The 17,331-nt window shown below is 45.5% G+C and overlaps 1 protein-coding gene across 1 annotated transcript in view; it reads right to left on the bottom strand.

Annotated features, from left to right (window-relative positions):
• The window catches only part of LOC111833323 (A disintegrin and metalloproteinase with thrombospondin motifs 20-like), a 64,999-nt gene extending 54,352 nt beyond the window's left edge, over positions 1-10,647 (bottom strand). Inside the window, exons 1-3 of the mRNA XM_072700538.1 lie at positions 10,222-10,647; positions 9,569-9,927; positions 6,521-6,686 (exon numbers count right to left, since the gene is read on the bottom strand). Of these exons, the coding sequence (XP_072556639.1) occupies positions 6,521-6,686; positions 9,569-9,927; positions 10,222-10,312 (616 nt within the window). The 5' untranslated portion in view covers positions 10,313-10,647. The remainder of the gene's footprint in view (positions 1-6,520; positions 6,687-9,568; positions 9,928-10,221) is intronic.
• Between the last annotated feature and the right edge of the window lie 6,684 nt (positions 10,648-17,331).

The raw sequence follows: 17,331 nt of genomic DNA, 5'->3' as shown, positions 1-17,331 counted from the left end.
CAAACAAATATCTGCACACTTTTAAAACTCTTCAAAAATATTTAAGAAGAATGATGTTGCATTGTGCAGCCCAGACCAGCTCCATGCATGGGTAGTGAAAACCTGAAACCTTACAGAACTCTTCTAGACACTAGGGTCTGTGCTTGGGGGGGGAGGGGGGGGGTCCCTTTAGTGGGCCGTTTCATCTGATCAGCGCTGGGACATAGGTAGAGAGTGGCAGACTTGTGCGGATAAAGTGAACCGTGGATGGTCACACCAAGCCCTGTGTAATCCCATTTGGGCTCAGGCAGCCGCCTGTCCTCCTGTCCTCGGGAGACAGCATTAAAGGGGCGGTCCGGAAGCCTGCTTGAAAAGGCCGGGAAAACGTTCATGGTGGATTAAGGACAAAGAAAATGGGCCCAAAGTGGAGGAAAATGAACTTGACAGTAGCTCCCCTAAGCCATCCTAACCACAGACAAAGTAAACATATGTAATAACTTCCTATACTCAACTCCACAGCCCGAGGGCCATTCCATGTTCTGAAGCACCTTGACGTTCACTAATCTTGTCACGAGGGAGGAATCCGTGCAGCAAAAGCACTTTTATTAGTGCAGAACAATGAAGGAATTATTATGACAGGGTTCAAAGACGGCAGGGGTTCATGACCTATGGTGTCTGAGGGCTTTCCCAAATCAGTCAGACCAGGTGTAAAGACAGGAACACGCGGTGAACCATGAAGGACCCTCAACAGAGTAAAACCCAGACCGGCATCAGAACGCAGCCCCTACGCGCTTCTCTGTCTGCTCCCCAAGGGGCCCATGGAGCAAATGCTGGTCTGGTTCTCACGTAAAACGGCCTGAGAACACGTCACAGAAATCACCAAGCAAGTCTACAGCAACGTGAAATGAAAGTAGGGAAGCGGAACCTCTTCTGAAGACTACAGTGAGGAAAAGCCTTAGTGTGAGCAGCTTTTCTGCACCCGGGAACTATGCGAGTAAAGAGTCAATGCTTTTTTCTTTTGCCAAAAAGTACTGGAAGCCAGAGAAAGTCTCCTACGGTGAGACACAATGATATTAATAACCCAGGAAGTACAGCTGGAAAACCGTCATTTTAGCAAGAACAGGATCAGAAATGCTTCTTGCTGGCAGGAATTCAGGTTAAAATCCTGTTATAAGAATTCCTCATGCGGTGTGAATCGGAATTCCTAAACCTACTAAAATCCACAAGCACTGCATACAAGCATCAAGTCTGCAATCTCAAATCATTTGAATTATTCTTTTTCAGGTTTGTAATACGCAACAGTCCAAATCAGGATCTGAAGAAATTTCACATAGAAAACTTTTTTTTAATGTGTTTTTATTTCTAGTGTGTGTGGGTTATGTATATATTACATTGTGGGGTCCAAATGTCCCCACAATGGGATAAGATCTTATTAGGTTATGGGCAGTGGTATAGTTAGAGATAAATGGATAGGGGGGCTGAGTCATAACTAGGGGGGCAATAACAAACTTATATAATATAAAAAGTTATTCATGATTTTTGTATGATATGCCAATAAATGCAAATTTATTAGGGGAGCTGAAGAACATTTTAGGAGACCCTGGTTATGAGGGCCATAAAACTCAATTGTATAAAAATCTGGGACTGCCAAAAAAAAAAAAAGAGTAAAAAAGCCAAATGTGTTGTGTTTAGTTCGGTTACTTATGGTTAAGGTTAGGGCAGGGTAGTGGTGAAGGTCGTCATGTTGGGATTAGAGTTTTCCCTCATAGAAATGAATGGAGAGTCCCCACAAAGATATAATTACAAACCTGTGTGTGTGTGTGTGTGTGTGTGTGTTTGTGTGTGTGAGTGTGTGTGAGAGAGAGAGAGAGAGAGAGAGAGAGAGACGCACACACAACCCTGTATACACAAACAGGCAGAACTCTACCTTCACAAGCATTTTCAGATGGTTTTCAGCCTGAGGTCACATGACCTTCACGCTGCTATAGCATGGCATGGTAATAGTGTTAGCACTGGCGTGATAACCCAGACACCTCTCAGTGGTGCACTAGGGCAATAGTTAAGACTTGGGGATGCAAAGTTTCTGGGTTTCTAAAACGTAAAAATACTGTAAAAACCCACCGAAATCTAAGTGCACACATCCTGCTCGTCCACACTGAGACCAGCATGAATAATTTGCAGGTGGTGACCAAAACACTGGCCCTCCACCAATGACTGTCTCACAAGCCTCTGGGCTGAGATGACAGATTCAGCCCCCCCCACCCCAACCCCGCCCGAAAGACTAAAAACAATGGACTCAATATTCAGTTGCAAAACAGCAGCTGGAATTCACGACTGGGGATTTAAATGCAGACAGAACAGTGGGTTCATAGAGTACAACTAATTCAAACAAATATGCTAATCAGCAAGAGAAAATAAACAGCAGCCAGAATAGAAACACGTCCTCCTACTTACGAGCCAAAAAAACGGGGCAGGGGCCGAACGGGGAAGGGGACCAGAGTAACCCGACGGTGCGAGTCGAAACTGCGAGACCATCAGCAAAGCTGTTCCTTTTTCACGGCACCGCTTGCAGCCAAAGAGCCAATAAAGGAATAAAGATCAGACATATCCACGATACCCACCCCTCGATAAACAGTTAAGCTGGATGGCAGGACCCCCTTTGACCCCCTAGATAACATTTCATGGCTTACGGTCCTTGAAATATTTCCAAGAGCAGAAATCCCTCTGCTACTTCAAGTATAGTGTGTGACCATCACTGTTGCTGGCTCATACAGCCCAGTATGAGGCACAAATCACTTCACAAGGCAGGAACTACAAGCATAAGCAATCCTCCTTTCCTCTTTGGGGCAACCAACCCAACAGGTTCCCATCAATTCTAAAAGAGACACGGGCAACGTATGGCTCAGTGGGCTACGCCTCAGTGCCTGTAATCAGTTCAAGCCCGGCCTCTGCAGAATAGTCACGTCTGTGGGCCCATAAGCGAGGCCCTTAAACCCCCCCCCCCCCCCCCCAGCTCCATGGGCACCGCTGCGGGCGGCTGCCCTTCACTGCCAAACTCGCTCTCACCTACATATGTGTCTGTGTGTCATGGAGTGCAAGATGGGCTAGGTGAAAAGACAATTCCCCCAAGGAGATTAATGAAGTATTCTCACCATTTCATACAAACACTGGGATCTCCAACATTGCAAGCCACAGTATTCATACCCAGTACTGCTCTGCTTCTTCAAGTAACCAAATTAATCATAGGGTTAATTGACCATTTAAAACTCTTGCAAGAGTTACTCAGTATTGGGAACATAACCAGACCCAGCAGTTAGCCTGAATACTGAGAGAGGTCAAAGTACTAAACGTGGACATGGGAGAGTGAGTAAGGCTCCTACTCACTTCATAATTAAGGTGCTGACCTGCTCACTGAAATGTTCCTTTAACCCAGTCAATATACAAAATCACTGGTTTGTGTACAGTACAAAAAAAACAAACATCCAGAATACATTTCATCATCAACTAAAGTCATGAAACAAGAGCATGACAGTCAAAAGCCAGAGAAAAACTTTGGTATTTCTGCTTTCTAAAACAGCTGTCTAGGAATCAGATATGCATTCAGAAACTCAGCGAACAGAGCAGAGGGCAATACAACCATAAGCCAAAGTTACTGCTTTGCCCATTTTAAATGAACTCACACCTTACATTTCATTGATGGGATATTGATGTTAAGAAGAACAAGGATTCTGGACTTAACTGCATTTCCAACAGAACTTCTAACAGGACAGCACAGGTCTTACAACCATTATATGCGACTGGCATCCCCACGAGGGTCACCCCCCAAAATAAGTCATTGTAACAAGCCAATGTAATTTATTGTCACCTTTCCCTGCCAAAATGACTAAATTACGGAGCCTGAGAGAGGCTGAGCTCTAAAGCGTGACATACTCTGAGCACGTGTCACATTAACATGGGTTAGACTCTTGACACAGTTTGCGCTCGTTTTCAGGCCCTGTGGCCCCTGATTTGGCACCGGGCTGGAGCCTTCACCGTGGTTCGAACGGTAACAGAAACACAAACCTACAGACTGACAATAAAAGAGGCTTAAAGATTTCTGCGTTACACATGGAGCCCAAGGATTTGCCTTCAGAATAATGACAATTATACCAATGAAGCAACACCCTATACCAATGAAGCAGCACCCTATACCAAAGGCTGCTGGAGCATTAGCAGACATCATCTAGACAAGGCTATAGAAATTAAAAAAAACTAGACACTACCATGTTGTCAGTCAATGCACTAGCACATGTATGAAGATGTCTGAAATCAGTTATCTATGCTAACACTGATAGCCAGCTACTTTCAATGACGGTTCAGGAGATGCATGCATAATCCCTGCGATCGTTACAAAACTGTATAGGAACTGCACATGTGCAGTATGATATTTCGCTTTAAAATAACGACAACGATGAACATGTGTGCTTTAAGAAGCACTCAAGTCCGCCTACTGGGCGATGTTTGCCGAAGAGCCCTTTGATGCAAAGTCCCGCCAAGCTGAGCCCCTCAGACTTTCACAATGGAACGTCAATTAGCCCGAGAGCCGCTCGGCCCCGTTTGTTCAGCACGGAGACGCCACAAAAGGCCGTGTTTATTTCTCCCGCGATAGTGGCGCTGTCACAAAGACAGTGGGGAGCTTCAAAAGAGGCCCTGCTATCACTGCATCTGGAAAGGGTTCTATCAGATGAGGTGTGGAAATGCTGACTGAGATACCAACATCCCCCGCTTTAATCCTCTGCATGGCAGACAGTTTGCGTCGATTGGCATCGATGCCCCCACCTCTTCCTCTCACTATCTCTTACCACAGAACATGTGGAACCCACCTCTGCACAATCAAAAAGGTACAGACATTCCCAATTCCGGAACTGTACATCAATGCCTCTATTAAAGTTACAAAGCCACAACTACAATGACAACTGGTACTTATCACATTCACAGAACACATTGACATACTTTTCCTGACATTCTTTGCACTGTCATTGTTTATTGCTGTCTATTATTTATTGCCTCTGTCTATTAAGGTCTCAATGTGTTTGTACTCTCTAAATGCATATATTGAGCTATAGCAAACCTGTAATTTCCTTTGGGACTAATAAAGCATCTGTCTATCCTCCTAAGAATGGAAGATCCATATTCTCTGTGTAAATTCATCTTCAAAGATGAAGGCTACAAAGTTGTCACACATAAATGGGAAAAATGCTTTTTTTTTTAAATTTGGATAAAGCCTACACAATACCCTTCCTTCCTAAGATCTATGAACAATTGACTGCAGAAATCTGTCTATTGCCCCCACGGACTCAAAGAGTGAAAAGGGGGGGGGGACTCTAGAGAGGACAGCAGTCTGAACCCACCAGTCATTCAAAGAACTCGAACCCTTATAACGAACCATTGATAGGGCTGGTTAACAATACACCATGACAACGTCGTGACAATAAGCCAATCAAACGCCCCAAAGATGAAAGGCTGATGATGTCAGCGCTTCTCTGCCCTGGGACCACCCTCCAAGATGCCTAGATCCCCATGTCATGGTGAACTCTGCAGGGTCGGGATTCTTTATACAAAGGATTAGGTTTTTTTGCAAAAATGTCCTTCTGAAGGTTTCTACCAAGGCTTATTGTCATAATGTGTGTTCATTTACTGCAGCAGCCAGTAGGAGAGACAGAAGACTCATCAGAAAAGCATCATGACAGAGGAGAACTTATCACCCTTAAGGTGGACTTTTTTTGCGTCAAGCCAACGCCGTGACCTACGCAAGAGGCCAACGCCGTCACGAGCATTTATACTTGTGCGCTGGTGTGTCTGTGTTACTCAGCATTTACACCGCCGAAACGCTAGATGATACATAGATTTGTTGCATTTATTGTCTTCCCATCCTACATGATTGTCAAATCACACAACTGAAACAGGAAAAAAACAAACATTTAGCAAGGTACCCATCTACCGAGTCCTGGTTACTGTGCTGCTCCAAACTTCCTGTAGACACATTTGAAAAAATGTCGAGCTTTGTATGCATTTTCCCTTCTAAAGTTGGGGTATAAACTACATTTTTCAGTCTTGTAAAGTACCAATAAACCCAATGGAGGTAAGTGACACTGGCGCTGGCACCCGGAGTGTTTTGTAGATCTGACGCCACGATGCTTATGGTCGGTTATTTAATGCCAGATATAAATATCACATCAGTGCCAAGCAGTGATATAAGCACACCTGGGATGTACGCCGTCTTCACTCACATAAATAAACCAATGCTACCAAGCCGACCAATCACAAACGAATGCTACCGAGCCGACCAATCACAAACGAATGCTAACGAGCCGACCAATCACAGCTCCAGCGGCCTGCGTTGCCGTGATGTGTAGTTACATTGCTGGGAAGGTATAGATCAGGGTCCACATCGACGCCGTCCTTACAGCACCGATTTGATGCAGAGGTATAATTCATGCTTAGGAAACCCCGTTGGTCAGCGCTGGGCTGAACACCATGGAACAAACGAGAAGCAGCTTACCATGGACTGCACATGCTTCAGAGGAGCCTGGCCCGGAACTCCGCCTCTTCCTCTCGTGCCTATATACCAGGTGCGGCTTGTTGTGCCCCTCGTCATATTCCTCACCCTCCGCCGCCATCAGAGGCTCCAGGAAGTACTCGCCGCTGCGGGTCGTGAAGGTCCCGACCTGAAAGGCCAAGGTACACAGGCATTGGTATGGAGCACAAGGGATCTACTGCGCTCAACTGAAGAATGTTGCGTCCGTGGCAACCGTAACCATCGCAGGTCTGGCTGATGAGTCACTAAATAACCAGTAGGAATCAACCTCTGCAAATATCACCTCTAGCATTCTAGATCTGAAGGAGAGCGTTACATTTAGTGTTCCTTTATTGTATGGCAGTAAATAATATTAAAATTGACATCACAGTTATCTACTCTTACACCAAATGTAAAGGTATCATTCCTCAGCCAATGTGAAGCTCAGACATCTTTGCAAACAACCTACAGAAATCCAGATGACAAACCCAGTTAGAATTTCCTTTTTCCCCCAGTTTACATACATGTCAGCAGAGTACATAATCAGTATTCAAAGTGCACGACTGAAAGTTGAACATTTCAGGGTCTTTATTAGGTGCATACAATGTATATATAATAAAGGCAATCGCTTGGCTTGTGATAGTCAGCTGTGTTGAGTCAATCAATAAATAACAATAAAACATTTTTACTCCGTCATAGTAAACAAAACACAATGGCTTCATCCATCGAAACTCACATCACCAGCCCTAAGCAGCAAATTCTGTCTGCAAACTGACAGTGCACTGCATAATAAACAAAACAATGTGATTTTTATTAACCTCTCTGTTTACAGTAACCATGAAAATATGAGTCATGGTGTATCTCCAGTACTGGACATCTGAATCCTGGTTTAGCAATATACTGTAATTTGGGCCAGTTATTGGGGGTCCAAGGTCCCTATTGTTTTATTTTACTTAAATTAATAAACAGAGTCACTGTCACATATAGCACTGCGTGGCTAAACACCAGCTGTATATGCTGCTATTACATTACGGTGATGACAGAATCTGTCGTCGAGTCAAAGAATGAAAATGTCACACAGCACTGAGACGCGATGTGGGTGAGTCCAGAGGAATTACAGTGCAAACTCCATCATGTAATATATAGCATAAGATCTGAAACACACAGTCATACCAAAAGTCATGGAACAGGTGTTGCTGCAAACACAATGTGTCTTTATGCCTAGAAATGAACGGCATGTCCCCTATAATGGAAAGCTGGTGAAATCACACTCCGTTCCTCCCAGAGCTGTTCGCTCTCACGACCAATTAGGAATGTCTTGGCCCTGCGATCCTGTTTTCCATGTTATCCCGAATATCTGCAGGCTTTTAACCGCAACACGCTTGGGCTATTCTCCATTCACACAGCTCGATAGTCCAGTTGGGTGCCCATTATAGACTTTTGGTAAAACAATGTCTTACAGCCTAAAGATGGCTAATGGCTGGATTCTCCTTTGACTACACAGGGTTTTAGACACCTAAATGCCAAATCTGTGACAAAGAATCAAACAGATACAATAAAAACAATGGATTTATCTAAATTCCCCTCCGGACCGGGGTGTACCTGGGAATTCTGAGCTCCCTGACAAAACATTATCTTGCATAATTTCCCATAGTTAGTGTTTGTCAGGTGCTGGGGTAACGTCTGACTGTACTCACATCCCGTAAGAGCCTTAAAGTAAATGTATCGAGAGACGTCGGAAGCAGACGTAGTGGATGTCCGCAGGTATATTTTACCACGTGTGCAGCATGAGGCAAGAACCAAAACAAACCACTACAGACGTTTAAATAAAAGTGTGAAATATTGCATCTTATGTTATAGAGTATATTTGACCTCTTCCCTATAATGACCGAGATACGTCCAGGTTGACTTACGTCCTCCCTTCTGGGACAAACCCTGGATGCATGGCGATAGATACATGTGTATATTATATTATATATACACACACACACACACAGACATCATTACCTTCTTTACTAAGACTTTAACACAAATCAGCTTCGATGAGTTACTTGGAATATCTTCTTGGGGTATCAGGGGTTATGTTCATTGGCTCTTGAGCCCTACAGAAGGAGCATTCCCAGGATGCAACACCCTTCGAGTCCCTTGTCCTCAGTCACCAAGCCACCTAAATATAAGGCTTACACCAGCGGGGGGGTCACACCCAGTCACAGGAGTGGGAATGTCGGCAGATGCCGACGCACTACCAAAGCACCGGCGCCAACCAGCCATGTCAGTTTTTCGTCTCTTGGATACTCGCGCTGAAATGGAGCCAAGATGGCTGCTGTTCAGGGACGGGTGCTGAAATGTACCTTGGACGCTGAAACTCGGGCTTCCCTTTGAGGTGACAATGGGGACGTGCCAGATTACTGCCTTATGAGTAATGAGTGATGTTACCCCAGTCACAAGTACGGAGGACTGACTCAACACAAGGTGGCTCGTCATGCGTTTGGTCACGCAGTGCTCTATTCTGAACACCATGATACACAGAGGCTGGACTCTGTGATCCCAGCGTATGGATCTGAAGTTAGTCATTACTGATGCTTCTAAATAAATACCCACCAATGTTGGCATAAACTCCTAGCTTCACTAGTTAAAGCAGAACCCGATCGCTCAGTAAGACTTTACAATATGAAATGTCTTGATATGACTATCCTTGTATTAGTGTTGACATTTTCAAAATAGATTAGACCAGATGATAAAACAGAATGCAGTAGATCCTAAATGAGGAATCAAGTCCAATTAAAGCAAAATTTCCAGCTGGTTGATTCATAAATATCTGTTTACACACATTTAACCTCGGAAACTGTTGCCACATCTACATAATGGTGAAACACACAGTTAAGCTCCATGAACTTTGAATGAAAAGTAAGACTTCCCGAACCAGGATGCAGAAAGGATGCCATCATGCCCTGACACACACGCAAGGACACACACTCCTGTCTCAGAGTCTTCCAGGCCAACCTGAGCTTTGCAAAGAAGACATATACTCACAAGGCCAGTACAGAGGCTGAAGATAGCCTTGAACTCCGTCTCGGCGTTGACGTGTCCACTGAAGAAGCAGTGCCTCATGTCACTGGCGACATCCTGGGGGAAGCTCTCATTGCTGTCCAGCTCTCCCACGTGTGTCACCGTGTATGATGGGGAAATAAATCCAGAATCGGCCGTTAGATTGAGATGGAAACGCTGTCCGAAAGCGTCGACTCGATAGTGAGCTCGCAAGCCGGGGAAAGTCGCGTCCAAACTCCTCCGTTTCCTCCTGTAGTGCAAGGCGTGCGGAAAAGTTTCTCCGAAATCATTCACTCGCAGCGGGGTGACGATTTCATAGGACGACAGCTGTTTAACAAATTTTTCTGAATGAGAGAAACAAAAACAAACAAAAACACAGGTGAGTGAGTGAGTGTGATGAAAGGGCACTCAAATGAAATTAAGCGATCAGCTACAATACACGGGTCACAAGGTTGCGTTTACAACTGGATGCATATGCAATTCGAGCTGAATACACCGGTTCTTGACATATGACTTATTGCAATTAAACCGTTTTGCACTTTACTCACTTAAGCTCCAAGATATCGCTGTACTTGATTGGTAAAATGCAATCATATCGCACACCGTATGACTACCGGCATCATACCAGAAGAAGTTACCTTGCTTTGGGTGCAGTCGGTACTCCGACGACATCCAGACGAGTGTTAGGAGGTGACACGTGAGTCCCACCAGCTGGGTAGCTAACCGCATGGTTTTCTCAGCAAAGGAACTGCAGCTTTCGTTCGCTGGGCAGTACCTTCCCAGTCCGCCGGGCCCCCCTTCCACCTTCTCTGTATTTTCTCCACCGGCTTGTCAGCAACAGGTCCCGGGACCTGATGAGGCTCTCAGCGCCGCAAGTCCGCCCCAGTGCGCCGGCTTCATGGCATCCGCAGGCGCGCGTCCGCTTCTGCGCTCCGCAAACTCACACATACACATGCAAACGATGCGTCCGGGCCGAGGGGTGGGGGGCCGGTGCCAGCACTGCTCCTGCTCCAGCCATCCATAGAAACACCCTCCTCCCCGCTCCTACATCAAACGGAGACGACGCCCCCGTCCCCTGTGCACCAATCACAAGTTTCCCCCTGTGTTTTTTTTAAACAAAATTTCAGGAAAATTCACCATCCGCACTGACGCTGCTGCGGCGCTCCGGAGATTAAAACCCAGTGTTGTTAAATCAGGTTTATTTTCACGCGTGTTTGTCTAATTATCACCTTAGTGCGGCAAGACCACCTCGCCTTTTATCACTTGCTATTGCCATTGCAGTTTTAAACCTGTTCATGTAAACTATGTTGCACAGATAAATGTGACGGCAAGAACTTTTTTTTTCTGGGATGTCAGCAGTGAAATTATACCTGTGTTCAATGCAGGAATTTATTTCAGGGAGCGATCTGTAGACATAATCCCGAGCAAAGCGTTTTAAATACGAACAAACCGTATATGAATGCGTATTCTTCTACTAAATAGCTTAAGAAATACGGCTGATTGACGGAAGGGAAGGTGTACTCTTAGACATTAACGTTCCTTTATAACCATTCATCAACGGGCTATTTGCATATAATCATTTACCAGAGACTGTATTTTAGAACCCGTAGTGGTCTTGGTGCTTGAATTAGAATATGAGCCCTGCTTATAATAAGGTTAAGTGCATTACTGTGTCCATTACTTCACCACTCCCACATCTTACAAATATGCTTCACAAATAGACTAGAATGGTGGAATCCCTATGATAACTAGCTTTAGCCATTAGCCCTTTGCCCTGTGAGAACTGGATACATCACTGATTCTTAAGAACACTGTCCAGCAGGTGGCAGACTGACAAGCCCCCGACTCCAACTGTCCCCGTTGGCTGGATGGGGCTGCTCTGCACATGTTCTGCCACCACCACAGTGACCTCCAGACCCCCCACATGCACTGGATCAGTTGGTACAGTGTTCGCACTGGCTGCCATCCCTCTGAGCATTACAGTGGAGTTTCTGGTGAGTAATCAGCAGAGCGAGCTTTTCCAGTCAGCAGGCCCAGACGCACAAAGCCAGTCCCTGAGTGATCCACCACATGAACTGGGTTTAAATCCAGAGTGCTGGGTTTTCACATGGCTCACGGAAGGTCTTTAAGGTAATGAATGAACTTCGGTCTTTCAAGCAAGTACATCTCCATCCATCAATCTTTCACTGCTTATCCAGTGCAAGGTTGAGGAAGCAAATATATCTTTTTATTAAATAACAAATAGCATGGCATGTTTGTCTTATATTCTGCAAGGAGAAAACATGTTGGGCTTTTCAATAGCTTCCAGAGTGTCAATGAACGTGACCAGTTAGGGTTGATTCAGATGTCTTAGAATCGCATTCCGCAGACTGCCCGAATTCAAAGACGACTCAGCTTTGGATGCATTTGTTTCGCTGTATTGCGACAATGTGGCCCACGTGCACGAAAACCTTTTCCGGCTTCCAGTCCGGCGAGGTCACTGCAGCTTTTGCTGCAAATTGTGGACAGATGTCTTCATAAACGCGCCCATCCTCCGTCGCTGCTTTGGCTGAAGCAGCATCTCACTGGTGAAGCGGATGAAACACTGTCGTGATGCATGCAGTGCCAGTCCCTTATGACCAGAGGCATCATGGGAAAAAGTAAAAAACGAGAGGAAACAACATGCCTCATGTTACGAACATGTGAATTGAATATTAATACTTAAATTCACTCATAAGTCTTTTTGAAACATTACATTTTAAATTTTTGAGCAAGATCAACAAAGTGGGAATTTCCACAATTTTATCTAGAAATGTCGAAGAAAACATCTGATAAGTTAACAATGATTCTGATGAGTGAGGTATCACAACAGCAAAGAATTTTTCTTTAGTGAAAACATCACATTTAGCTTTTCTGCTAAATAGCTTTTTTCTTATTTTCGGGTTTGATTGGGCACCGGCATCCATTCAGCAGTCACATAATATATCAGCATAAATGTATCTGACACAAGCTCCTCAATTCAGAAAACTCTGATGGTGAGAAAGTCCGTTTGAACAGGATTCCGTGGACATTCAGCAATACTTTAACTGTTGTTAAATAATCTAAATGTTTGCATGCAGCCCATGTTTTTTTGTCGAATGCAGCCGTCTGTGTTTGAGCGTAATACACAACGCAGACCACCTTGGTTAGCCGCAGCACACTGGCCTCACACAGCCCCTTCTGCTCTTTCCTGTTCTCTTAATCCAAGCAGAATCAATCCATTGAGTTCAGCTCTCGACGGACACACTCTCGAAAAGAAAAGCCTTATTAATTGCAGCTTATCCTCTGTAAATGCGTAACGTTACCCGGCTTCCCTTAGCACTACTTCCCCTGCTGATCATTTTCCTGATTACATCACTGCAAATGCCATGTGCAGTGTGAAGCATTCTCCATCAAGGGCAGCCGCACTGGAACCAGCTGAAGGCAAAGCCATTGTGATATTTAACAGGAGTGACCTAATTGCCTGGTTGTATACATTTATTATCGCATGTTGTTACAGACAGAATAGTGTCTAACTCCTGCATGTGTATTTAATAAGTGTCAAAATGACTGTAAGAATGCAGACAGGCTTGTCCCACTAATAAAAATAGATCTGCATTTTCTTCATGGCGTCATGATTAAAAGAAGGACACACCACGCGTTATGCACACACAGTGTGCAGCCAGAATGGATGGGAGATCCAGTCATGCATACCTTGGGGGTTGCAGTCCCAACTGGTGGGCCTGTACTGGAGCGAGGCGAGTGCCTCTATGCCATCTCGGGTTTCATGGCTAAATGGAAGGACCGGGGCAGGGCAGGAGTCGGACGGGTATCTTCGAGTTTGCCAAGGAAGTAAATGTCCTATGAGGGTACCTTCAGTCCACACATGGCCGGCCACGAGTCTGCTCACTCATCCAGCAGCTCTAGCATGTGCAGGTGGGTTTTAGTGGGGTCACTCCGGCCCCAGTTTGCCTGGAGAATGCTCTGGCTTGTTGATGTTTGGTTTGGCTAGGCCCTAAGGAGACAGACCCCTGACTATCTTTCCCCTCTTAATGAAGCATTCCATTCCTTCAGCTGAATTTTAGTCTGGCATGCATGAGCCAGTTTTATGAGCAGTTATATTTGAGTCGACTGGCAGCCCATTCGGGGTGTCCCCTGTCTCACGCCCAATGTATCCTGGGATATGCCATGATCCTGTGCTGGAGATTAACTGAAGGAATGGATGGACAAATGGAGAAATGTTAACAGTTCTTGTTCCTGAGCTATTTGAAACAAGAACCTTAATTTATGAAATCAGTTGAGCAGAGGTAGGAATTTACTCAGCTGGTCAAATGGTTTCAACAAAAGTGGATGTAGAGCTGACAAGGTTAGTAGGACTTGAAACTCATGCACATCACATAAACCTACGGGGAACCTGAACAGGAACAACACTTGATTCTACAGCAACAGACGAAACACACACAGAAATAAAGGAAAGAGGAGGAAGTGGATCTTTAATTTTGATGGCAGCTGGACTGAGATCTATGGTATTCTGTTCCAGTCAGAGAGAACATAAGATGGGAGGAAGCAGGAATGTTTGAAAATGTCCTTGGGCCCAGAGGAAGGACAACTGCAGCTGTATTTCTTGGCTGTGTCCTGTAAAATCCTCTGATGTCAGCATCTGTGGCTTGTCTTTGGCTGGTTGGACAATTACCTTGCCACGTCTGGCAACTTCTGAGAGATAATTAAATGCTGTATGTGTGATGTTAATTACAAACGTTTAGCAAAATGACTGAACTTTTCAAAATCATACAATGTAGTGAATTCCATGTGGGTAAATGGAGAACCTTTCTGCTGGAATACCTGAGACAGCATCATAATGAATGCAGATCTTCCTTTTGCTCCAGTTTGTTCCGCTATCTGTGGCATTTCATTGTTTGTGTTATCGGCGTATTCTCTAATGTGCAGGTGGTTTGCAGACTACACTAGACCAAACGATTTTTGGATTTTCGTCTTTGATAGCTGGAACTAGCTACAATATCTATCTTCTTATGTAACAATAACAGCATTTAGCAGCATGTTTGATTGTTTTTTCAGTGGCCAAGATGTCACCAACCAGAAATTACATTCTTCTGGAACATGTTCACCAATAAACAGTTGATTCTATTACCAGGTAGAAGAAATTGTTAATTTTAATAGACAATTTAATATAATTCAAAATGTCAATACTTTCTAGGAAAAAGTTCTGTCTCTTCAGTTTACACTGTAGACAGAGTTGGGTAATTGAGATCCACAGACCAGTTGAGCATAAAGAGTCACAGTCACAGAGTACTCAACTGGTTGGTTGAAACAAAATCCTGGTCTGGACTTACTCTCTGGACCTTAGTTACCCAACTCTGACTGTAGATATCTTAGTCATCTTACTTCTCAGTAAATCACAAGCCCAGATCCAGGCTTTGTGACACAGGAATCCTAAAATGCTATCCCCAGTTGTATGTTGCTTTGGACAAAAGTGACTGTTAAAAACATTTGATATACATTTAAAAGCATAAATACATAAACATACTTACTTTATCCTAACCAAATCTTTATCCTAACAACACAAACTTAATATGCAAATATTCAACTATTATGATCATTCTTTCAATTTTTTTTTTTATATACATTTTTGTAAGATTCTGGACCCAACCCAACAGACTTGGGAAGACTAAGAAAGGCATTAAAATCCAGTGTGCTCACAGGAAGTCTGAGGTTCCCAAACGCAATTTTCACCGGTTATTGTCTGGCTGACACTGCGTGATTGTTCCTTTGGCCGCGGCTGGCCCGTGCAGGACAGCCTGAGGCCGGGGGACCACCCGTTACTCTTACTGACGGGCTGCTCATTCAGACTTCAGGTCCATTCTGCGGACTGCCAGTCGGCGTTCTACACGGCGGAAAGGGCTTTTCTCTGCCGGAGTCGGCTTTCAGGCGAGGTCGGCCGGAGCGGCGGACTCCAGCGGCGATGCAGGGGAGTCAGGATGCCATGTCTCCCCGTTTCCCGTGTACCAGCACAATGTGGCGGGCATCACACAAAAGGCCCTTGAGGGACTCCAGCGGCGGGGGGGTCGCAACAGGACTGACATACCACAGGGACAAAGTGACAGCAGCCAGGTCACCGCACTGACCCGGTAGTCCGGAAACGTGGCTGGATTGGGACGAGTTGACGGGTGAAACAGTGGAACCCTGCAGGTCAGTTCTATATAACTTTGGCCCAATGTCAACAAACGTGGTTTGCATTAGGTCAGAGCTGAAGCGGAAACCAAATCGGGCAGGGGGCTCACCAATTATGGACGGCAGTCCCTCCCCTTACATCATGTATCTGAGCCTCTTAGGGCATTATGATGTCCTGTAGAAGGTTTTAGCAAAAGCTTTTGCGTTGGCTGCATTGCCCGAGAAAGAAAATGCACTCAGTCAAACTGTTCATGACAGTTACCCAAACAAAAAAGTAATACAATGGACCACAATGTAAATTAGCTAGTCAGTCTCATAATTCTACATGAGTATTAAGGATACCAATCTATAAAAATCTGTCAAAAATAGGCTCCGTGTTTATCCACCTTCATATTAGATAGCTACACATACCACATTCATCAAAGTCTGGGCCGGCTTTCCATCAGCTGACCTCTTTGTCATGTGACATGACACAATTGGTATTGTCATTAACACATTATAAAAGCACTGCATGGAAATAGAGGGTAAGTGACCGCCCTCCCCCACAGCAAAAAAAAGAAAACTGCTAATGTGGGTCTTTGGTTTGCCACGTCCAGAAGCGTGTTTTTGAATTAAGAAACCACCAGGACTTTGGGTTGGACGTGGAACACAGTTCCAGAGGTTGGTCGGTCGTTGGCCGAGAAGAGATCATTATGAAAAAAGAGAAAAAACATAAAGGTCAAGTGGAGGTGGAAGTGATGAGAGCCGGTGCAGAAGGAGGTGCCGGGGAGAGCAGGAACAGGGAGTCGAGGAGGTGGGAGTGATGGGAGCCGGTGCAGAAGGAGGTGCCGGGGAGAGCAGGAACAGGGAGTCGAGGAGGTGGGAGTGATGGGAGCCGGTGCAGAAGGAGGTGCCGGGGAGAGCAGGAACAGGGAGTCGAGGAGGTGGGAGTGATGGGAGCCGGTGCAGAAGGAGGTGCCGGGGAGAGCAGGAACAGGGAGTCGAGGAGGTGGGAGTGATGGGAGCCGGTGCAGAAGGAGGTGCCGGGGAGAGCAGGAACAGGGAGTCGAGGAGGTGGGAGTGATGGGAGCCGGTGCAGAAGGAGGTGCCGGGGAGAGCAGGAACAGGGAGTCGAGGAGGTGGGAGTGATGGGAGCCGGTGCAGAAGGAGGTGCCGGGGAGAGCAGGAACAGGGAGTCGAGGAGGTGGGAGTGATGGGAGCCGGTGCAGAAGGAGGTGCCGGGGAGAGCAGGAACAGGGAGACAAGGCAGAATTCAGAGTGGCTTCCAAAGTGAAGCATCCTGGGAGACACCAGTAGGTGTGTGACCTGGGGCAGAAGCTTCCGCATAACAGTAAGCTCAGCAATGATGTCACCAGCAGGAGTGACATCATCAACCTGCAGAGGCTGGGAGGCGGCAGCAGTGGGCAATGTGTCCGCGAGAGTAGAGAACATGCAGAGAATGAGAACTGCATGTGCAAGTGACGCGGGATCTGTGAGGCACACGTGTGAGTTATGAGCATTAAACAGCCCACCCCCCCTTCAGGATCACCCTTTAATGAATGTTCGCAGCAAAGATGACCTCA

This window comes from Paramormyrops kingsleyae, chromosome 1 (genome assembly GCF_048594095.1).
Source record: "Paramormyrops kingsleyae isolate MSU_618 chromosome 1, PKINGS_0.4, whole genome shotgun sequence".
Classification (NCBI taxonomy): Eukaryota; Metazoa; Chordata; class Actinopteri; order Osteoglossiformes; family Mormyridae; genus Paramormyrops; species Paramormyrops kingsleyae.
Note: the sequence above shows the minus strand (reverse complement) of the source record. Positions and strands in the feature narration are given on the sequence as shown.